Genomic DNA, 24,759 nt, shown 5'->3' with positions numbered 1-24,759 from the left:
ACATTTGTGCCCCTGGTGTACATGTACAGGCAGGTTCTCGCAGTTTTTGTTTTGTTAAGTTTTATTAAGAAACTAAGAAAAACCATATAAAACTATAAAGGAGGCAGAAGGAAAAGAAAGGAGGTCTGATATTATTGCGGGGGGGGGGGGGGGGGCTTCATATGTGTGCAGAAATATCAGTATTAAAATCAGGCGGTGACCCATTAACCACTAGTGATGGGAAGTCCGGCTCTTTTCGGCGAGCCGGCTCTTGTGGCACCCCTCCCAAAGAAGAGCTGTATCTTTTGGCTCCCAAATGGTTCTTAGTTTATTATCATCTGTAGCCTCATATTTTAGCTTTACTTGGCAAATATGAATGCTTTGTGTGTTGAAACACTTTTGCATTTAGTGTTTTTATGAGAAACCCTATAACTGCCTAATTCTGTGTATTTCTTCTGTTACAAAAGCAGGCATTCTTACTTTTATTTAATATTTCAATCAAACTTTTAATTGTAATTTAACACAAAGACAAAACACTGCAAACAAATCCCCAGAACAGAAACAAACTCGGTAGCCAAACAGTATGTCCTCAGTGCAGGCTGACATTCAAAAAAATCACATGCCTCAGGTTGGATGGGCTGATTTGGTTTCTTCTCTTAGTTAGTATCTGCTTCTTCTTTAAACGGGAATCAGATGCTGCTTCGTTTACGGGTGTCAGTCAGTGTTTTTGCGACGCACTCGCACGCTCTTCCTCTCCGCTGTCCACCGTTTCACTCACTGAGGGGGTAGTGATGTGCGGAGCGATCCTGAAATATTGATATTTCCATTACCAGCGTTTCATGTTGCAGGATCAATTCTCATATGAAATATCAATATCTAATTTCATTAGACTTTTTAAACTTTTTTAAATTTTTAATCATAAATATGACATACAGACAAAAGTAAACTCGGCAATTAGCGGGATAGTTGGCAATACCCTGTAAATAGGAACTACAATCGGCTTCCGCCTCTCGTTCATGTGGGTGTTACGGCTCCGCAAGAGTGTGAGCCAATGAGAAACCCAAGGCAGAAAACATTAGACCACAAAACACGCAATCTTGAATTTGCTCACAGATCGTAACTGTGTTTACGTTCAGCATAGAAATTATGCTGTGTGCGATGTATTTGGGAAGACAGTTGAATACTGTGGCAACACAACAAACCTCATAAAAAAGAATTGGGGAGCCGGCTCCCACTGATGGGAGTTTACTCTTCTGATTCACTACAAAGCTGTTAATAGTGACACATCACTATTAACCACTGGTTTTCCGAACCAGAAGACCAAAAAGTAGCCTGATGGTTCTCAACTATTCATGTTTAAATGAACTGGTACTAATATTGCACTTTTCTACCCATACTGTGCATACTCTAAGGTGTACATCACTTTTCTCTCTCTCACACACACAAAGCAGGAACAACTGGGGTCTCAGTATCATGCTCAGAGATACTTCAGCACCTGTTCTAGCTCCTGATTCACAGCTACTCCATGTATGGAAACAAATATTCATGAGTTAATACTAAACGGAAATACAATTGAAGACAATTAGTCAGAATGCCAAGGGCTCACTACATCCATTATTTAATTATCAGAAGAGAGCAGAAGATATGATGTATGATGATGTTTAAGAAAAGTGAAACGCTTTGTAACTCTGGCTGAATCCTGCTAGACTATAACAGGTGTTATCATAGCAGTATATGTATTTAGAGCTCTGAAACCTTATCCCAGTTTGTCAATGAAAACAAACAAACAAAAAGCAAGTCCAATAACTTCTGGCCTACATGACTTTCAGGTTAACACTGGTCTACCTGCTTTCAGTCTCCTAAAAGGTTTCAGATCAGGTGACAATAGTCAGTACTGGCAGTCAGTACTCTTTGGTCTTCAAATGTTTGAGGTGTTCTACCTTTTCACTTTATATAAAAGCTAGATATAGCTGCCATGGTATCACTCACTGGACTCCGGTTGAATTTCACTCATTTAAAGCACAAATTTCTTGGATGGACTGTACCTCACAGCAGGTTGCATTATTTCTGATTAATATAAGCTCCAAAAGGCTATAAACACAGCAGAGGTAAAGCTCTATGATTTGACCGCTCTGAGCCTTGTTCTGCTGGAGGTGTCTTCATATTTAAAAGAATTTTATTTTCTATTTTAAACGAGACTGTAGGCAGAACAAATGATGTTCCTTGGAGGCGCAGCCTTTTTTCTCTGCAAGTGTGGTAAGAAGAGAATAGCCAAAAGAGGGAAAAGCTGAGAGAAAGAAGTGAGAGCAGAGAGAAGTGAACAGAGTGAGAGACGTTTATTATAGATAAGGTACAGATGAGAGCAGAGGCCTGAAACTACCCAGACATACACAAACACAATTTTACTTGAGCTGGTTGGTAGAAAAGACGTGTTTAATTTGTGCTAATCTGAAATCTTATCACAAAAGAAACTGAACTCAGGTAGAAAATTTACAAGAATCTAAAAACGGTCTAAAAATAAACTCTGCAGCTGGAAACAAGATCGAGAGGTGAGAGAAATAAAACCAACTTATGAGGCGACCTCAGCTGAAACAGTGACAAGTTTTGTGCATCTCACTTTGATAAATAACCTCAGACTGTCAAAGAGAACTGAAAGACAAGGTTTGCTTCTTTTTAAAATTAACAAGACATTTTTTCCAAACATAGGTTTACAACACAAGATTGGCAATCATTACCAATACACATGTTGTTTAAAAACACAACAGTAAAATCAAACTAAAGGCACATGTACTTAGGTCCCGATGGGTGCTCCAAATACCAAGAGACCCAGACCAGAATGACATGTTGAAACCTTGTTTAAACAGATAGCATTAGCAAGAATCCTGTGCATGTGTCCAATTACGGCTGCTTTTCCAATGACTGAGATTTAAACAGGAAACAGATGGCATCACCTTTGCATCCTTAATATGATTACACTGAGTCGATACATTCTATGTTGTGCTGTGAAGGACATTTCAGGGACATACATGTCCGAAACAAGCATAATTCACTTCAAACAATGACTGTCATTCCTACAAATCTTTTTAAAATCATATAGAAAAAAGGTACGATAGACTTTCTAATGGTCTTTAAATGTAGAAACAATTTCCAAAATGATTGTTCAGAGACAGGATAACCAGCAAGAAAGTATGCAAGTGAAGGGAAAAAAAACAGAAATAGTGAAACTGCGACACAATGATTCTTGTGCATTAAGTGTTAAAAACTGTTGTTACACCTGGTGTTTGGACTACATTTAAAAATGACTGGGTGTAGGTAAAGAATCCCCCTCCAAGTAACGAGTGCTTCTAATGTAATACTGGTCATATTTACATTGGTTTCGGCTCCTGTATGCTCACTGCTTGATTTCTTTTACCCTTGAATGTGTCATACTTTGGCAATGAACTAGATGAGATTTGAAGAAGCGGAACAGTCCAGAAAACATCTTAAAATAACAGACAACCAAAGAGGATCAGAGATGATGTAAATGGCTTTCAGAACAATGCCAGCCTGATGTTTAAACTGGTATCTGCTGAAAGAGTAGGTGGTTCAGAAAGGAATACATAGAGAAGTGACTCAGACCTCAAAGATAAATTCGGGGAGAGGTCAACTCTGACAGACAGTTCAACACGAAATAAACCACAGATCGCACTTTAAATGAAAACTACCAGTCTGTACTGCTCTAAAGAGGATCTCAACACCAGGTCAGATTTGAAGTCTTTTTCACCTGTAACCCCAATCAACTGTGATGTCACAGTGTACTCGCACACCCTGGTAAACAAAGATAACACATTCAGCTGGTGTTTAGTTGCTCTTTAACATGTTGTACGGATCAAAGCAGGACTGCCTCTGGGCTGAGACTGAGGTAAGCACTGCTTCTACTGGTTGAGAAAATATATTGTAGTGAAATTCTGATTTTCTCATTTTTTTTCACTGAAAACTATTCCAAGGAAATTTTCAAAAAGGGGACCACTGACAGTGACTTGTTGGCTTGTCACAGATCTAAATGTGACAAGGATTTGGATTAGATGGTAGACTTTGAAAAGGAGACTTTCAGATGGTGATTTCCTCCCATGTCATAGTTGTGAAGATCCATCAGGGCTTGGATCCCTTCCTCAACTGACGACATCTGGATCAAAGCCATCTTACGGTCCCTTAATCAGAAAACAAAGAAAAGCTGAATGTCACAGGAAGCAACAAAAACATGTTCACTCATGTTCACTTCGTCTTTAACATTACAACTGCCAGAGTTTGATAATTTGATTATTTCATTACAGGCTGCAAAGTTCAAATATATATCAGAATTTATTGATAATCAATAAACAGTTGGAGGAGGTGAAGGGCCACAGTCTTCAGCCCTTCACCTCCCCAGCTCAGGCCTGAAACTCGCCCGACTTGGCTGCTCAGCTCTGGATTTCACTGCTCTGTACAGCCACCAGGTTCTCCACGTGTTCTGTCATACACTCCACCTTCTTTAACCTGCTCTGACACGACTTAGCATCCCACCTACGACCTTTCAATCCCGGAGTAACTAATCATCTTTTATCAATCCATCACATCCAGCTAGCTCTGCCTCATGTCATAGCAATATGCATATCAAAATGTGTGTAAACAATATGTGTTGCTAGGCAACCCAGCATGTTCTATTGTTATTCATTAATTTCTATGGGAACAAAATTATGTCCCATTTGATGAAAAAACCCATTATAGGAATAGTTTGGGAATATGAAATGATAGTGTTTTAATTTGACCACAGCTACATAATTTTAAAACTTCCAAAGGGTCAAAATGATCCCCTTGTGGTTCTAGTGTTCTTTTGTAAGTTACCCCAGTGAATTGCATGCTACTTATCTGAAGTGTTTCAAAGTGTACTGCTTTTAACTTAAAGTAGGACAAATACCACTTGTAGTGTCTTAAATAACTTTATACTGAAAGGTTTCTTACTGGAAAAATTTGAAGGCCTTCACAGTCCCTCCACTGTTGGAGAACAGAAGACGCAGGTCATCCTCTCCTACCCCATCACTAAACAGGAAAACCGCAACCGTTATAACCTTGAAGCAAAGAATTATAAATAATACAATGTGTCCGTGGCTATTTTACCGAATGTTGGAGAGGTGAAGCGTTGCCGAGGGTGGAAAGATGTTCTGGAAGTTTTTCGATCCTGGCTTCTTAAAGCGATGGAGTGGTGAGCCAGAAAAATCTGTGTATTGAAAACAAAATATCCACATCTTGACAAAAAACACCTGCTAAAAAGTTTTGCTAATAAGCACATTCAATAACCAAATCTAGAAACTAGAAATATTTTTAGACTCATGGACTAGGTGAACAATCTTTGAATATGGCATCTGGTTCTCCCAAGCAGGACAGTGCTGCCATTAAGACAGAGAAAAAACTTTCTAGCATCTTAAATTAACTTTACGGGTCTTACGATAAAACTACACATTGTTTTATGCACTTATGTAACTAGATGAGGCCACAGCGGTTTTTCATCAAATAACAGTTGTTTCAATGTTCTTTATTTAAAACAATGAAGTTGGCGATAGAAGTGTAACATCCACGGACAAAGTGAGCAAACGTTTTTTTTAAGTCAAATCTCTCCTTTGACACACAATCATCTTTTCAGTATGCAACACAAAATTTTGGTAAAGTCAAACATGTGGATCATAAAGAACGAGATTTCCATACAGGATTTGTTGGAGTGTAGTGAAGGAGAACACACAGAGAGTTGGGCTGCGGTGGCGACACCTATAGGGAGCAGCTATTCTTGATGCAACCCTCCCAATTTAGTAGGGCTTGACACCAGCTTTGGAGTAAGGCTGCAGTTATCACTTATTTTAGTAATTATGTATTTCATTGATTATTCCATCGATAAATTGGATAAGAAATACTTTTGTCTCATTAATGAGCAATTATAAATATTCAAAGGTGCAAAAACACTGGTCTTTCACAATAAACTTCACTAGTTTCCGTTTTAGAAATTGCAGTGTTTTAAGTTTGTACACTGTTAAAAAATTAAACCCTTTGATTGTTTTTACATTCCTTATTTAAATATAATTTTCATTACATTTTTTAAAATCAGGTTGTGTCTGTAAGCCTTTAAAAGGAGTAAGAAAAGGGAGCATATCAGCCTTTTGAGGTTTGCCCTGTGCTTTGACGCAAAGTTTTTGTGCTGCCAAAAAAAGAGGTTATGACGGTGAAGATGTTAAGAATTAATATTAACAATAATTGAGTGTCCAACATAACGGCCCCTGGTCAGTCCCTCAGAGTTTTACTGGCCTATATATGTTTCCTTGACCTTTAAAAAAAAGCTTCTACATATTTTTTACAACTTAATTAACATAATTATAATATTTTATTTTACTTTAAATCTGAAAAATTATGTAACTAAAGCCTTGAAATAAATATAGTGTAGTACACCCCATGCCCCTCTTTAAATTCACCCTTGCTTGTTCCAGGTATCACCGCCATGTAAAACAGAATGGCTGTCTCCAGCCTTCAGCCAGTTGTCTAATTTAAACACCAAATCGGATTACATTAACAGTTCATCTGCATGTTTCATTTTAACTTCTGTATATTTCAGTACAACCTTTGTAGCTTTACTGCAGATTTTTCACTGTGTAAAAAGTGGCGGTGGATGCGAGCAGCTGCAAAGTTTGCTTTTCTTCAAATCGGAGTTTGTTAAACAGGTGGTTTGATGAAGGACTCCCACCAGCTGTTTCCAGTAAAGGTTTTAATGATGATTACAGGAACAAGTGCTACTATTTTGGACAAGCCATTGTACTGTGGCCCCCTGTGGCTGGGTTTCTCCTTTGATACACAACAAGCAACGTGAAAGATACTGCCTTGTTGCCTTCCAGGATCATCTTACCTTTAGTTAATAGTTGGTCATCCAGTCCTTCTCTGGGCAAAGCCACAGTCTGATGTTTGGACAGTGTCACTCTCATCACTTTACCAAATACCTTCTGACCATTCAGGTGACTCATGGCTACAGGTCAGAAATGCAAACCAAGGGGAAAAAACGTGAAATCTGACAAATGTTGACATGAAATTTTCTGATGCAGTGATTTTGATCATTACTGTACTGTAATGATCAAAACCACTACTCGAGTGACTTTGTACATGCAAATCTCAAGCGCTACAAAAACAAAAGCACCATTTTCTTCATATCAATGAGAATCTTTAACAGAACATTTTTTTCATTGAAATAATAAATGTATAATAAATAAATAAATAAATAAATGAATATTTCCTAAAGAGTTTTTCAAAATATCTCAACCAGTGGAACCGACAAGTTTTTATATTAAGCCTGAAATAGTGATTGTAAAAATAAAAGCATCATGCCTTAAATGATCTCAAACTTACCAAGTTGAGCCTGGTTGCCATCTGACAGCTGAATCAGAGCGCTGTCCTTTTTGTTGTAGAGTATCTTTACCCTTTGCACATCACCATAGACCCCTGAAGGTACAGAGAGAGAGAGCGAGAGAGAACGAGCGCGAGCGAGAGAGGGAGATCAATAGGAGAGAAAGAGAGCAGGGGAGAAGAGAAAGAAGACAGACAGAGCAGGAGAGATGGAGCCGACGAAGATAAAAAAAAGGAGAAGTGTGAAGGATGGAAGGAATAAAGTTAGTGCTAGAAAGACAAATGAAAAAGATGGAATCTTCCCATTTGACTTCAACTTGAAACTCAATAAAATGCCTCTGTGAACCTGAGTAGTTTTATATCATGACTGTGAACCAATGAGAAAATCGTGGCTGAGCTTTAGCAATAACACCTGATTGATTATTGAGCAGTGTATGCAGGATTCACAAATCCAGCCAAATAATGCAATTCAAAATGGAAAACTAGACACGGACATGGTCAAAAATACACGTCATTAAACAGATATAGAGTAAACTAAGTCAGGAACATGACTTAGTTAGAACTCAAAACGACTGATATCTTTCCAGTGACTTTGAATGGAGATATTTTGAACTGTGGACATCTTGGAGTTTGCATAATTATGATTAAGGAACTGACCTCACAGCCCATTGTTCCTTCAGTGGGCTGGTTTCAGTCATTATGCAAATGTACTGGTTATAAGGTTTGGGGAAACCTGCAGTCAGCTGAGACTGAAGAAGTCACTTGGATGAGTGACGAAACGTTTCTCCCACAAAACGCTACGTCCAGATGAACAGATTCAACTTTTGGAGACATCTTGGAGTTGCAAAAACTAAAAACTAGTTTATATGAATGTAAAGGCGTGAAACTCTCGTGCTACTCAACAGTCCAATGTGACCTTTGTGACACAACTTATTCAGAGGATTGATTGGCTGCAAATTCCAACTGCAAACTGACTGCACTTGTTTAAAACAAAATCTAGAAAAAAAAAGGATAGAAAGAAAAGTAGCGCAAGAATGAGTCTTAATGAGTACACAGGACTGTCGTGATCAACCTGATTATCAGTAAGGAAGGAAAAAATAAAAAACCACTAAAAGACACATGGTAGCCAAGGCACAAGGAGAAAGATAACAGAAATCTGCAGGGATGCAATACTTTCTGCGGTGCTCTTTGCTAATAAACTTGAGAGTGGAGCAAATATTTATTTTGCCATTTTATCTAAAACAAATTTTATCTCATTTGTGGTCGCTGTGTGGCTCTAACAATGCTTCTATTACTTCTACTGGCGCTAAAATCTTTCAGCACTCACTTTTACAATGAAGCAGCTGAATTACATTTTCACAGGCAGACGTTCTATGTATTTAAAGGTTAGTCCTAAAACAATAGTCAGGTGTTCATATCAACACTGAAACAGGTTCCCAGTTAATACTAGTCATTAAATAATCCCTTTCCTAATGCACTTCCTCTGCAAGTACTATAGGACAACCCTACTGAACCTGATATGTATGGCAGTGTATTTTTAGGGTACAGTTTTAAAATTATAAGAAGACGAAAAAAAGTTTGGGTGATTAAAGCAAATACTGCACTAACAGGCAGCATGATGGTTCAAGCACTGGCTGGGGCTTGTTCTCCCTGTACCTGCATGGATTTCCTCTAAAAAAAAAATCCTGCTTCCTCCCACAGTCCAAAGACATGCATGTTAGATTAACTGGTGATTCTAAATGGCCATGGATATTAAAAAAAACATTTTCTCTTGTTTTTACTGGCCTGTGTGTGCCGTGGTACGAGAAACATGCAAAACTAAAGATATATCATAAACTGTTAAGCTCAGTCTGAAACCTTGTCAATGCCAGCTACACATACAGAAGCTGCTCAGCCATGGAAAACCATGCTGAGAAGCTCCTGGTGGACAGTTTTTGTGCTGATGTTAATGGCAGAGGATGTTTGGGTCAGCAGAGCATTAGTGACCCCGCTCTGTACCTTTACTTTATTTTGTGACTAAGTTGCTATGGTTCCTAAATGCTTTCACTTTGCAATAATATGCCTTGTAGTTGATTGTGGAGTATTTAAGACAAGAAATTTTATGATTTGAATTATTGCAACACCAGCATCTTATTTTTGTACCATGCTCCAATTCAATGAGTTCTTCCACAAATTGTAGACTGCATGGCTAGATGTTTAATTTTATACTCCTGTGGCAAAGAGTCTAAACAGACCTAAATTTTAAGATTCCCCATACTTTTATCCATATAGCATACATTTCCATGCTCGGTATGAACAATTAAAAGCTCTCTCAGTGTTCACAGAGACACCCGACTATTGACTTGAAAAAATTCTTAAGTTGAAGAAAATATGGTGCAGTATTTTAGATACATATATGCAGTTGACAGTGTGGCTTTTTCGGCTTTCTGTAATTGTACATGTTAAAAAAAAACACCACCAACAAAAAAACAAAACAGAAACTTGTCTTTTGGCTGAAGGCCTGCTACACCAACTGTGGACCAGGCGTAGTTCTTATGCGTTATAGGGTATATATGCCAGTGGTTTTGGTGTCTTGAGTTTAGAGATAAGCTGACCGAATGGACAATCTGTCAGACTCACTGCACTGTTAATGTGGTGACAGAAGTATATTTGAACTCTTGAGTACACAATATAATAGAGAAAGGCTTGGAAATACAGGAAGATACAGAAGTCCACGACATCACTGAAGAAAGTGAACAAAACTGGATTAACAGAGAGAGATATACAGATAGAATAGTAGAGGTTGAACATACCGAAGAGGGTAAAGAGACTTTGAGGCGTGACCATCTTTAGAGAGAGAGACCGCAGAGCAGAGGACAGGAAGAGGAGGAGCAGAGGAGGAGGAAGAGGAGAGACGAAGGTAGAAATCAGACCGCCCAGCGTTGGACGAGGGGTGGTGGTTTCCATGATGGTGAGGGGTGGAGCAAAGATGAAGGGCATAGGGGAGTGGGAGTTTCGGAGAGGAGGAGGGTCAAAATGGCAAAACCAAATTGGGTTTAGATAAGAGTGAGAAAAGTGAAGAGTAAAAAGTGAGAAAGGAGGCAAAATAATTCAGGGCAAATGTAGATGATTGGTTGTGGGTTAAGAGAAGTGTGCGGCAGTAAAGAATGGATGGCCAAATGGAGAGAAAATAAATGTGTGAAGGGGGAGCAGAGGAGGGAAAAAAGGAGGCAGGGAAAGGAGAAAGGAGGAGAGGAGGACAAAAACCAAAGCAGAGGTCAGTAAACAGAGCATCAGTGGAATATCAACGGAGTCTGATTGATTGCTGGCTGGATTTCAAACACACACAGTCCAGTTTTGTTTACACACATATGCAAACATTTCTTTTGTAATGCATTTAACAGCAAGGAAAACAAAACCAAACAATGGGAGGCAGGTAGAATAATAAACAAAAAAACAAAGAGTGAGTGGAAGAGTGAGCAGCAGGACACATCAAACCAAAAGAACGCAGTACCATGAAGCAGATGGCTGGAGGCAGCGAGCGCCACAAGAACCACCATCCATGTCTAGCAGATCAAACTGACAAGTGTGGAGGAGCTTTATACAAACAATGCAGCTAGACCACCTAAATGCAAAGCAATAAATTATTCATTTAAACACTCCTAATGATACATTACTAGGGATGCACCAATCCAAGGCAATAACACCTGTAATATACCTGCTAATACGGAGTACCGATCCAATAGTCCACTAGTACTAAAATACAAAGCTGTTTCCATCCCTCTGAGGAGGAGACTGGGAATCATTGTTTGTAAAAGCAAACTACAATGAAAGAATGCATTTGTGTCATTTAAGCTCAGTGTGACACTGCTGTGATGTCATTAATGGTCACACTGGTTTCTCATTGGCCCGCTGTCACTGATACCCAATATAGCTTTCAGAGTCATGATTGGACTGGCATTGGGTCGGCGCATTCCCATGTACGGCAATTTAAAACCAGGACGATCTAACAAGCTATTCATAAAAGAACATGTATTAATTTTACAAATTTCATCCTATTAAAAAAAATAATCTAACATTTCAGATAAGTCCTTGTGTCATCACTATAGTAGTCCAAACCTGGAACGAGATCCTCTGTGTTAACAGAGGCCATTGCCAAAACAAGGGTGTCAGTTTGTCACATTTTACTACTCTCAAAATTAGTCGAAAAATTTGAGAATGTTCAAGATGGATGAAAGCTTTTTTTAAAGTTTTGCTCGTTGTCTGGGACTTCTTTTACTATGAAAACTGGAAACTCAAGTTTACTGTGTTTAAACAGCTAAAATCCATCCATACATTTGATGACAGAGTTGAGAAAGAATGAGCAAGTGACTGAAAAACATCACTTGGGTTCAACACTTACAATGAAGAAGAAGAATGGCCACACCACACCCAAACACTACTTAACAAATGGACTGTATTGAGCAGACTCCCAAGTGTATGTGGAAGTTGTTGCTCTCAAGTGGATTGGTCACCAGAGAAAACTGTGTGCTCTTATGAAACAGTCAGGATACAGCTCCTGCACTAAGGGTAGAAGTGTGAAACTACCATTTTACTAAGAAGTCCATTTCAACACAGAGAGGGACAAAGACAGACAGAGAGAGAGGAAAAGAGAAGGAGTTTGATAGAGAGATGGAACACAGAAAAAGATAACAGATACAGAAGATACTGGAAAAACAAATGACAGAATAGTTGCATATTTACACTTAGAAAATTAACAAAAAATTGAAAGACTAAACAGAATGCTATGATATAAAATATACAAGTATGCAGGTGTTTATTACAGAGAAACCTCTCACCATCTGACAGACACAATGGGATCAAACATGAAGTAGTTGAAAATATTTTAAGACAGTAAAATTCAGGACTTGTGATGGGTCTTGGAGAACAAAATCAATCTGGGGATTCATCTCTCTCTCTCTCACACAGACACAAAAACACACATATACAGACACACACACCCTCACACCACTCCCTAACAGTCATTCCTGAATCTGAGAAAGTTCTTGAAAACAAGATAAATTGGCCAATCCACACTAAAAGACATATTTTTCCTGCGTGGATTTTCTGGACAATTTAACTGGGAAAAAAAGTTCTGGTGCTAAGTGAAGAAAACCCTGAAACAGCTTAGGGGTCAAGACGATGTATTATACTTTAGCTAAGTGGAGAAGATATGGGAAAAATTTAGCACACAAAAGACTTAGCACACATCCAACCACAACCCACACAGGAATTTACACTACTACCAACTTCAGCAGCATCCAACAATTCAAATAAGTGCATTTTACAGAACTTAAAAATATTACTTTAACATTATGCGCATGGTTTGTGTACCTCTTCATTTAGGTTGGATGCCAACAGGACCCCTGACACTCCTGATCCTGATAGAGCAACGCGACCTGCAGCTGCTGCTGCCGCTGCTGCCGCACTCAGTGGGCTGATGGCTCCTGTTCGGAAAGCACAAGAGAAGGCACATCTCAGAATTAGACACTTAACTACAAAAACTAGAAACAGGTAACTGCATGAAACTTTTGGCAGGACTATTATTTTTAATCAGTTTAACAGATTCTAAATGAAAAAACTACTGTGATTTGAAATGCGAAATATATAACAATTCCTCAAATGTGAAAAGAAATCAAAATGGACAACCTAACCAATTCAGGGTAGAGTCTGACATGATTGAGGTTATGGTGGTATGACAATTGCCATTTAACTTTAGCTATCTCAACTTAAAAAAAAAAAAAAAGTAGTACTTGTTGGCACTACAGAAATGAAAGGGAACGGTCACCAAAGTGAACATTACCTCCACTATAACATTTTTGCTTCTTCTCTATAGAGGTAAACCACATAGAGAAGCAGGGCTTCCACTAGAAAAGCTGTTAGCCCCATAACCTTCAAAAGTCAACATCATTCATACAACAAAGAGTGATCAAGGCTGCTGTAATCTGTAACTGGGGGACATATGTGGATGGATAACAGCTAAACAGTTAAAACAACAGTAAATAATACAAATTATTATTGAGCTTGGGGTTTTTTTTTTTTTTTTTAATTTTTTAACCTTTAAAGCTTTTTCCAAGTTTTTTTTTAATATGTTTAACACAATAAAAATATGCTAGTGGATACAGGTAACAGCTGTACCTGTACAGCTGGGGGAGGGTGTAGTTGTCGACCCCCCGGTCGACAACAATGAAGCACACATAACATTTCCCCCAAAAATCTCACTGCATTCAACTAACAGGGCCATTTGAATCAACACAGATTTACACTTTCAAGTCCCTTCATTTTAAAACATGAGGAAGAAAAACAGTTTTCACACATCTGACTGAATATTATTTCTATTTTTTTACAAAAATCAACGCCCAAAACATACAACCTGCATTTAAACCATTTAAGTGTTTGGGTGAACAGAACAAGTTATTCAACAAAGAGAAATTCTTTAAGACTTCAAAACACAGCAATCTTTAAATCTCTGAAACTCTCAGTTTTGCTATTACATTAAGCTGAAAAAGCACAGTTTAAACAGTTCAGCTAATTTAACACAACCTATACATATATTTAAATATTAAAAATAAGATTAAAAAAAGCTCATAAAAATAGTTCAGGTCAATCAACGCCAGCACATTATTGGGAAAAAACATTTATTATGTGATGAACTATAATAATACAGGGGACTGCAAAGAACCCAACTATTTACAAGATGGTAAACAGCAGTTTCTTAAGGCCACTATTTGCCTCATTTATATATTTAGCTCCAATATCAACCAACCTATTTCGTAACCACTATGCTTTCATAGTAATCATAGCTGGACATGACAGGAGACAGGGCAGCAGTAACAGAGGCAGAGTGATGGAAAAACAAAAATAAGAAAAAAAAGTATAGGTACCTCCACCCTGCGAGAGGGAGAGAGAAGATGAGTAACCTCCTCCACTAGAGTAGGAAGCTAGTGCTCCAGATGGGGTACCTACAAGACAATAACAGCTAGATTTATACCACACAACACTTAGCTAACCTAGCACCAAAGAGTACAAATATCACAAAAATCCATACTGGCCTAAATAACAGTATTATATTTAATGAGTTATTACAGTCAATAAGTAAATATTTATTGAAAACTACTCAGATACTGCATGTCAGATACTGCATCGTCACCAGATTAGAAGAGACAAAATTAACATAAAAAAAAGAACTCCGTGCCTAAATGAGATCTAAAATATATTAGCATTACAGCATGGCTGCAATACACCAGCAACCTGTAAGCTGACACCTCACAAAAAGGAACAGAGATGATTTATGTACAAGTAGGATGACCAGAGACGAGTTACTGACATCCAAAAGTCAGTATACAAATGGTGTCATTTGCCATGAATAACATGTACTTGTCTAAGAGAAAGAAACTTGCTTCTCAAATAAAATGTAACAAACTGACCCACAGCTACAACCTGATGGAAATAAATGCAAGTAAGATCTCTTTTGCTTCAACAGATGGAAGATAGTTCTCTATGTTTACAGTTTAATTTGTAGCTACTACAACAAACTTGTAATCTTGTAATGTAAGCTTGTAAGAATTTGTGTCGTTTGCCGCAACTGGATTTGGCAACAAGCATTATGCTTCCCAACCGTAAGCAGTTCATTGAGATGACCCAGTGCACCTACTGTACTGACCCAGAAGACGGATATTTAGGAAGCCTGTGAGAAAAATAAGCTTTCAATATCCTGTATAAACAGCAAAATGACTAATGTGCACTGCACTGCAAAAAGCTGGGTCTGTTTGAAAGTGACACTCTTGATTGGTTGATCAATTCAAATACTTGCCCCCTTCCTAACACACAATACAGTAACATGGTGTTAAAGTGTATTGTTTTGCAGAATATATTCAGAGTGATTAATGAATAACATTAATGTAAAAGGGAAGAGCACAAGGGCAGTAGAAAAGAACACCAAGTTTATGAAGACATTAACACGAAAACTTGCTTTTGTGTCTGATACTGCATAAATTGCAAAAGTATGAAGTACAGGGAGTGCAGAATTATTAGGCAAATGAGTATTTTGTCCACATCATCCTCTTCATGCATGTTGTCTTACTCCAAGCTGTATAGGCTCGAAAGCCTACTACCAATTAAGTATATTAGGTGATGTGCATCTCTGTAATGAGAAGGGGTGTGGTCTAATGACATCAACACCCTATATCAGGTGTGCATAATTATTAGGCAACTTCCTTTCCTTTGGCAAAATGGCTCAAAAGAAGGACTTGACAGGCTCAGAAAAGTCAAAAATAGTGAGATATCTTGCGGAGGGATGCAGCAGTCTTAAAATTGCAAAGCTTCTGAAGCGCGATCATCGAACAATCAAGCGTTTCATTCAAAATAGTCAACAGGGTCGCAAGAAGCGTGTGGAAAAACCAAGGCGCAAAATAACTGCCCATGAACTGAGAAAAGTCAAGCGTGCAGCTGCCAAGATGCCACTTGCCACCAGTTTGGCCATATTTCAGAGCTGCAACATCACTGGAGTGCCCAAAAGCACAAGGTGTGCAATACTCAGAGACATGGCCAAGGTAAGAAAGGCTGAAAGACGACCACCACTGAACAAGACACACAAGCTGAAACGTCAAGACTAGGCCAAGAAATATCTCAAGACTGATTTTTCTAAGGTTTTATGGACTGATGAAATGAGAGTGAGTCTTGATGGGCCAGATGGATGGGCCAGATGGATGGGCCCGTGGCTGGATTGGTAAAGGACAGAGAGCTCCAGTCCGACTCAGACGCCAGCAAGGTGGAGGTGGAGTACTGGTTTGGGCTGGTATCATCAAAGATGAGCTTGTGGGGCCTTTTCGGGTTGAGGATGGAGTCAAGCTCAACTCCCAGTCCTACTGCCAGTTTCTGAAGACACCTTCTTCAAGCAGTGGTACAGGAAGAAGTCTGCATCCTTCAAGAAAAACATGATTTTCATGCAGGACAATGCTCCATCACACGCGTCCAAGTACTCCACAGCGTGGCTGGCAAGAAAGGGTATAAAAGAAGAAAAACTAATGACATGGCCTCCTTGTTCACCTGATCTGAACTCCATTGAGAACCTGTGGTCCATCATCAAATGTGAGATTTACAAGGAGGGAAAACAGTACACCTCTCTGAACAGTGTCTGGGAGGCTGTGGTTGCTGCTGCACGCAATGTTGATGGTGAACAGATCAAAACACTGACAGAATCCATGGATGGCAGGCTTTTGAGTGTGCTTGCAAAGAAAGGTGGCTATATTGGTCGCTGATTTGTTTTTGTTTTGTTTTTGAATGTCAGAAATGTATATTTGTGAATGTGGAGATGTTATATTGGTTTCACTGGTAAAAATAAATAATTGAAATGGGTATATATTTGTTTTTTGTTAAGTTGCCTAATAATTATGCACAGTAATAGTCACCTGCACACACAGATATCCCCCTAAAATAGCTAAAACTAAAAACAAACAAAACTACTTCCAAAAACATTCAGCTTTGATATTAATGAGTTTTTTGGGTTCATTGAGAACATGGTTGTTGTTCAATAATAAAATTATTCCTTATTAACTTGCCTAATAATTCTGCACTCCCTGTATTTCTAACTGACTCCCATGCACCAACAACGACTTGCGCAATACATTTCTTTGTAACTGTTTCGTGCTAGACTTTATCAGGCTAAAGTGGACAACTCATAATATTACCCAGAAATTTTAAACGCCTCAGACCAGACCCTAGCACCAAGTCAGTTATACTTATGGGATATTGATCTGGTCAGGTAAATAGCAGAGGGGAAGGCTAATCAGGTACAGCTGCTTTGGTGTTAATGAAAGTAACAACAGGTGCACTAGTGGGGCAACAATGTGACAAGAACGGTTTACAAGTGGCGGCCACTGACATGTTTTCCTCCTCATCTTTTCTAATGTTTTTTAACTAGTTTTGCATTTTGCTATTATCAGTGTCTCTACGGGTAGCGAGACGCGATACCTGGACCCTACAGCGATTGGACAGGTAGTCCAACTCCTCCAGTATGGCACATCAATACGTGCCACGGCCAGAAGGTTTTTTAGTGTCCGATGTCTCACAGGACAGTCTCAGGAGATTCCAAGAGACAGATGGGAGACAGAAATCTTGCCCAACACAATGACCTCCAGGAGACCAGTAGTTTAAATGTCCAAACTGACCAAACAAAGTAAAACAGACTTCACGAGGGTGGCTTAGGGTCCAATGTTCTTTAGTGGGCCCTGGACTCACTGCCTGGCACCGTGGAGCCCAACTGGCATTTGCCACAGAATACCAGAATTGGCAGGTCAACCACTTGTGCACTGTGTTTTTCAGAGATAAGAAAAAGCACGTTCATCATGAGCACATGTGACCGATCTAAAAGGGTCTGGAGAATCCAATGAGAACTTTATGCTTCCAGTTGATGGTCATGATTGTCTGGGGAGGCATACACATGAAGGGACCCACACATGTCTGCCAGATCATTTATTCACTTTAATTTTCAAAGTTAATTTTAAATGTATCCCTCTGTAGGTCAAACAATGTACTTACTTGCATTTATTGGCCTTTATTGATTGATTATTACAATGCCTTCTGACTAACTGCATTCTTTATTCTCTATTCTTAAATACACAAACAAATACAGAGCGGAAAGGATTACAACATATTCAGTGTAACTGTAATAACTGTTTCGGTAAATGGCTTCAAATTCACTTCCTTAAATTGACCCATGACTGGCAAAAGAATTTCTTTGTGGATGTGTTCCATCTAAAGCAAACGAATGGAGTTATGAATGTGACAGTACAGGGTCATGGATAAATGGAGGGACAGATAAGTTGATGTTTGGTAGACGGATTCAGGAGGTGGTCTATTTACCCAGTAAAGAATGATCCTTGTTGGTTGACTCTCCATCTCCTGTAGGAAGATCGGGCCTGGTGTAATCTCGACTCTTATCATTGTTGTATTTGACGTTAACATTGACCAGTTTACTGAAGTCTATCCGCAGAGTACAGCATGAGTTATAGATGTTCTGTCCATCCAAAGACTGAAGTAAAAGGAACAAAAGAGAAATAAAAGCTTGTACAATAGTCTCCAAAAGTTGATTCTGTTCATGCAGTCAATGTTGTGGTATCAAATACTGAAATTTTTTTAAGATGTCAGACAAAATCAATAGAGCAAAGCACTTCCTAGCTTATATTTTGAGGACAGTACCAGATTATCATTATTATTATTATTATTATTATTATTATTATTATTAATAATAATAATAATAATAATAATAATAATAATAACAACAACAACAACAACAACAACAACAACAACAACAATGACAATGTTGTACAACTGTATTTTGGTACATAGATTTCGACAGATAGAAAGACAGATCTGAAGCCTACAGAGATATACTTTAATAACCCTGGAGAAAAGAAAGTGATCTGAAAACAGTGACACTGTTGCCACTCTGTCAGCTTGTAGTGGCTTAACACATTAAGCATTGTTTTTTCTGGTTTTGTCAGCCATTTATACATCTGCCTGCATAATTTATTTGTGCTTCTGCAACAATGGGAAGGCAAAGACCTATTGCAGTGTAACTAAGGGAGGATTCAGGGCTATCTGATCCAGCCCTTACTATATGCTTTATCGAAATTAAAGTTTTAAGCCTAATCTTAAAAGTAGAGAGGATGTCTGGCTCCTCAATTAAAACTGGAAGCTGGTTCCACAGAACCAGGAATCCTGGAATCTGCCTCCCATTCTAATTCGAAATAAGTAAGTCTGCATTCTGAGTGCAAAATACACTATTGGGGTGACACAGCAGTATGAAGTCTTTAAGATAAGATGGGGCCTGATTATTCAAGATCTTTTATGTGTTGTTGATGTGTTAGCTCCAGTTTGTGTATTTGTGGCCCCACCAGTTTAGCTTGCTGTGCATTGACGGGGTCACTGAACTGCAGAAGAGCCTGGAATTGGTTGTTCTTGGTGAAGGTTATAATCTTCATTACGGTCCCAAACTTACTGAAGATCTGAGAAGAGGAAAAGAAAAGAAAGAAAAAAATAACAAACACCATAAAAGCATGAGCGGCAAACTTAAACTAGGAAAGGTTCACAATGTTTTGGGTTTTTTTGTTTTGTTTTGTTTTTTTATGTATTTTGGGGTCTTTTTACCCTTTATTTGTGATGGTGGACAGTGGAGACAAGACAGGCAAGCTGGGAGAAAGACCAGGTGCAAAATGTACAGTAAATGGCCTCGAGGCAGATCTAACCAAGGACTCTGTATTAAAGCTATATATAGGTCACATGCTCAACCCAGTGAATTAAACCAGTGTCCCACCAATTAGATTTGTTATGATAACAGTTTCAAACTATGTAGACAAATGACTAGTCAGCAAAAACAGCTTTTGAAAAGTCTTATGGGGATGATGATCAATGTGGGGATGCACCGATTCAGTTTTTTCCAGTTAACATCCAATACATTGGCTGCGGATATCTGCCAATGCTGAGTATGATGCAATACCAGTTTTAAATTAATAAGTCGCTAACCTGCCTACATAGTGCTACCAATTACAGTCACAGTAATTAATGCTTTTTCTCCTCACACACACTTGAAGTGTGGCACTGCTAAAGATCTGGAGGGAAATAATATGAGTGAGTTGACAACATGATGTTATGTTACCATAATAAAAGCTTCCCATGAAGTGTTAAACCAAACCAATGTCCTTCCAACTTGTACCTGATGTAATGCCTCTACGAAAGAATATAACAAGAGTGAAAGTGAACGAGGGAGACAAAGTGAGAAAAAGCAAAGTTGTGTCATCCTGTTTTCAGTCATGTCAGCTCACTCTGACCACAGTTTACAGTTGAGCAAGAAAACTTTTGCAAACACACTCGAATATATATTGTTGGCAATGAGAAATGCCTATGCTACCTTAGCTCTGCAGCTAGCTGTTGGATAGCGCACAAACACAGAACTGAAAGGAAGGACTCAAACTATAGATCAGTCCATTGTCATGACATCTTGTAAAGCGCTTTGAGTGCTCAGTAGAAAAGCGCTATATAACAACTAGTCCATTTACCATTTTTACCATCCAGTTTTTGGGTCAGTACTGGATATCTGATCAAAATATCGGATATATGCACCCTTAGTTTATTTCTGTGCTCTTTTTCTAACCTGTAGTCTAAACATCAGAAAATATCAGACTATGTATACCAAACATAATGCCAAATTTAGTATTCATGTTTTACCTGTTGTAGAACATCTAATGTGACAGGATAAAACATGTTGTCAATGATAATTCGCAGGACAGGGCTGGGGGGTGGAGTTAAGTCCAAAACTCCTGGGTCAGAGGACGGAGAGCTTCCATCCTGAACCGCTGACACTGCCTGCAGAACTGCCTGGGCCCTCTGAATGGAAAGAGAAAAGACACAACAATATAAGGTGATATAAGATGAATTCATCGAGGACTGGGTGAAGGACAGTCTTTAGTGTACAACTACAAATAAACAAATCCATCTACCTGGTTAAGAGCAGAGTCTGTTTTCAGTTCCTTATGGTTGGAATACTGGATGAAGACTGGAGTATTTCTGACCTGAATACAATACAAATCCACACATTAGTTACTAAGAATTAAAGCAACAACGGAAAACATTAATGCTTATAGAAAGAGCTGTACTTCAGACCTGTGGTGTGACAGCTGTGTAGTAGTTCACCATAGTTACAGCAGCTTCCTCTGTGCCCAACTCAAGAAAAGCCTGGAAAAGTACACCATGTTCAACTTTTGAAGAATGATAATGCTACAGTTGAGGTGACAAAAAATCCAGGAAAAAATTAACACAAATGGCTAATTTCACAGAGCATCAATAACACCAATGAAAGCCCCCGGGGAACAAACAGTCTCACTGGACTTAATCAACTAGTAAGTCCACCTGTTTTCATAACTGGCCAGACGCTCATTCAATATAGGAATGAATTTTGGGGGGGGAAATAAACTCTGCTCACCTTATGTTAGTAATGGATTTCCATGACTAAAATAATGTGAGAGAACTTTTTTCTAAATTTGCTGTATTAGCATATTTTGACAGAGAAACTTAACTGTTACAAGAGTACTCGCTAGGAAAGTTTTGTCCTTTCAACATTTGCTTTTGGGGGTAAAGTGATAACTAGTATCATCTTCTTTTGCAGTGTACAATGTAACATCATCTATTTACAGTCGTCAGTTCTAGGATTCTGACAAAATCACACCACTGCTGTTGTGACACCTTTGGAATAAAGGAGTGGCTGAAAATAGCCTTTTTTCCTTGCATTAGACCCAGTGCATAATAGTTAATTTCCCATTCTGTGTAAAAGTTGAATGTTTTATTTTCATCCTAGCACTAGCCGAAGCGAGAAAATATTTCACTGTAGCTCACCTGGTTTTTCCCCTTTAGCATCAGTATATTGGTGACCTTTCCAAAGGGCAGCCCCAGAGCGATGACTTCAGTTTCTGACACCTCATTGGGAAGTTTTCTGATGTGGAGGACTCTGGAGGGAGGTGATTCGTCCAGGCGTTGTTTCTTACTGTCACTGCCATTCGCTGAATATGCACATATAGAGAAACATTAAGGATCAATAGCTTTTCATATCAAACCACACAGTTTGGGTCATGTTATTGGGCATACTTTTCAAGGATCACTGTAACAAAGAAGTAAGAACAGAACTATTATGAACTTGTAATGTGAAATCATGACTTGACAGAGAAAATAAATATCGGAAACCGTGACCACTGAATTTACCTTTTAGGTCACATATCATATGTACGTAAAACACTTTTTAAGGAGACGCTTGTGGGTTCCATTCAAGCTACAACTGAACTCACCGGTCATAGAGTTGGGGCTGCTACCGTACATGTTGAGCTCATCTGAGCCTCTCTAGTAAAACAAGCAAAAAAAGAAAAAAGTTTAAACTTCTGTGTTCAACAAAATCTGAAAGGTATGCAAAGAAAAATCAAAAAGATCATGTCAAACAGTCGGAATACATAACTGTAAAGAGTAGAGGAAGAAAAAAAAGCAAAACTCAGCAATACAACTTACTTTCACACCAACCGCAACATCACTGCCAAAAACAAATGGGAAAAGAGATTAAGGATAAACTGCAAATCTCTTGAGCACTGAAACAATGTAATTGTTCTCATAATTAAAACCAAAATTGAAGTATTGCTTAGTAAAATTGGAAATGATTATGTTGCTGGTGAGAATTTAACTTGTGTTCATTTATTACTGTTGATACTTTGGAGCTCTGATGACTGCACAGATACAACTAGCAATGCAGTCTGCAAAACAACTGATTTTCTTATTTCAGAGCTTTAAGTAGAAACTGTACTGTCTAGGCGATTAACAAAAATTACAAAGTATATGTAGTTTTGGTGCTAATATTCCCTTAAATCATATTAATACTTGAAGAAAAACAATACAGCCGCTTAACAGAAGTTACATTTGTTCTGTTTCAACACACCCACCAACTTTACAGCCTGCTTTGAATATGGCCATATTTACTAAACTGATATATATTCCTCTTACACACCTTTCGTTTATCCCTTTTCTTTCCAAATGTACAGTCCGAGCAGTATGGGCACCTGATACTGATGCTCAAGTGTTTTAAAACAAACCTAAATCCAAAAAGACGTCTTTATTTATTGCATTATTTTGCATATACTTAACTGCACAAACTGTTGTGCGACGCACTGTCACAGTGAAATAATATATATACATATACATATATATATATATATATATATATATATTTATATATATATATATATATATATATATAAATATATATATATTATTATTATTATTATTTTTAAAAAACCCTTAATGTACAATACCCCAACAGATGTTAGTGTAGCATACATCATCCCAGACAAAGGAGCCTGCTTTCAGTTAATGCCCGAGCAGCACCAACTGTCAAGTCATGTGGGCTTTGACATGATTCATTAACGCCGGGTTAGCTAATCGCTTGATAAAATTGTAATAACTGACAGTAATAGTCGCCAATGCCATAAAACCACTTTGATTCCACTGTTACCGGCAGCTTTGTTAATGTAGCTAGCAAACGTTCAATTTTATTTTACACACAAAACAATGCATTATTACGCTGAAACGCACAAGTGTCTTAATCTAACTAGGTTATTAACTCGAGGCATTACCATCACGTTAGAAAATGACACATAAAACATACTGCTGAATAATGCTCCCCACACAATCAAGACATTTCAGTAATACATTTCGTGATGTTAGCTAGCTAACGTCGTGCACTTCGCTTTATACAGCTTCACGATTTGCAGGGCTAACATTTAGCCTGTGTCAAACCGAGCAGGGGAAATGCTTTATTCTGAATACGGCCCACGCATAGCTGTGGAGGGCACACCCAAAAGCACCAGCTGCAACATAAATACATTTACCCGTCCATTGCAGCTCTTTGTCCTCTTCTGTCTGTTGATATTTCTGTACTCTTCGATGCGGACACTCTGAGCAAAATGGGCGTTCTTCTTCTTCTTCCTCTTCGTGTCTTTTAAGGGTGAACAACAGTAACATCAGGTGCTTTACTGCCAACCTTTGCTGAGGAGGGGAAAGGGAGATCGACCGTTTTATATACAATTATTATAATTCAATAATTGATTTATAATCAAGTTTATAACTAAGTGGGAAATGTTTTCTGTTTTCTGAGAGTGATTTTGTTCTTCAAAAACAACCTTTAATTCTTTAAGCTGGATCCTGCACAGCTTTGTGTAAAGTCAGGTACTCAGCATTTGTCCTTAAACTGACTTGGTTGTGACAACATGTAGGCTTACATGGTACTACTCTAATATCTTTATTTTAATATTTATCAAAGGGAAACCCTTAGATTTGAAAAATTAAACCAGCATGCAAGTGCCAAAAACTGTAGAATTTTAGAGGCTGCTTGAAGCTGGCTCCAAAAGCAAATGAATCTCTACAGATTCATATGCTTGAATTATATTTATGTTAAAATCCCTGCGTAGGTAAAAACATCAAATCATGAGCAAATAATTAAATTTCACAGACACATGTATTCATTCACTGCCACTTGCACACTGAACAACCCAGTCCTGTAGAAGTCTACAGCATGCTTGTGAGACTGTCTGCTTGACGAGCACTGTAGCAGATTCCAGCTCTAACAGGAAGCTATGCTCTTAATGCTCCCCAACCGGTCGCAGCAGATGGCCGCCCCTCCCTGAGCCTGGTTCTGCCGGAGGTTTCTTCCTGTTAAAAGGGAGTTTTTCCTTCCCACTGTCGCCAAAGTGCTTGCTCATAGGGGGTCATATGATTGTTGGGTTTTTCTCTGTATTTATTATTGTGCTATCTACTGTACAATATAAAGCGCCTTGA

At 38.5% G+C, this 24,759-nt stretch overlaps 1 protein-coding gene across 3 annotated transcripts; it reads right to left on the bottom strand.

Annotated features, from left to right (window-relative positions):
- Positions 1-2,296: 2,296 nt before the first annotated feature.
- On the bottom strand, positions 2,297-23,957 carry LOC100695324 (polypyrimidine tract-binding protein 2). 3 transcript variants are annotated; one of them, XM_013276330.3, is made up of 18 exons: positions 23,814-23,919; positions 22,934-23,018; positions 22,444-22,465; positions 22,230-22,281; positions 21,784-21,947; positions 21,055-21,126; positions 20,892-20,963; positions 20,620-20,778; positions 19,290-19,400; positions 18,256-18,424; positions 14,277-14,354; positions 12,727-12,839; positions 10,167-10,200; positions 7,378-7,470; positions 6,884-7,000; positions 5,116-5,215; positions 4,960-5,037; positions 2,297-4,169 (listed from the first exon to the last, which is right to left on the bottom strand). In XM_013276330.3, the coding sequence occupies exons 4-18, from the start codon at positions 22,258-22,260 to the stop codon at positions 4,040-4,042; spliced, it is 1,521 nt and encodes a 506-aa protein (XP_013131784.1). In that variant the 5' UTR covers positions 22,261-22,281; positions 22,444-22,465; positions 22,934-23,018; positions 23,814-23,919; the 3' UTR covers positions 2,297-4,039. The 3 variants fall into 3 exon arrangements, with proteins under 3 accessions (XP_013131784.1, XP_003453220.1, XP_013131785.1); XM_003453172.5 differs by lacking the exon at positions 22,934-23,018 and having other exon boundaries at positions 23,814-23,957; XM_013276331.3 differs by lacking the exons at positions 14,277-14,354; positions 22,934-23,018 and having other exon boundaries at positions 23,814-23,957.
- Positions 23,958-24,759: the final 802 nt, after the last annotated feature.

The sequence above is a fragment of the Oreochromis niloticus genome, linkage group LG18, assembly GCF_001858045.2.
Source record: "Oreochromis niloticus isolate F11D_XX linkage group LG18, O_niloticus_UMD_NMBU, whole genome shotgun sequence".
NCBI lineage: Eukaryota > Metazoa > Chordata > Actinopteri > Cichliformes > Cichlidae > Oreochromis > Oreochromis niloticus.
The sequence above is the reverse complement of the archived record's forward strand: the minus strand, read 5'-3'. Positions and strand labels throughout refer to the sequence as shown.

Coding starts and splice junctions, on each gene's coding strand:
- LOC100695324 (XM_003453172.5), bottom strand. Junction 20,779..20,891: donor CAGACTCTGCTCTTAACCAG/GTAGATGGATTT, acceptor CTTTCCATTCAG/AGGGCCCAGGCAGTTCTGCA. Junction 14,355..18,255: donor CAAGGATCATTCTTTACTGG/GTAAATAGACCA, acceptor ATTGTCTTGTAG/GTACCCCATCTGGAGCACTA.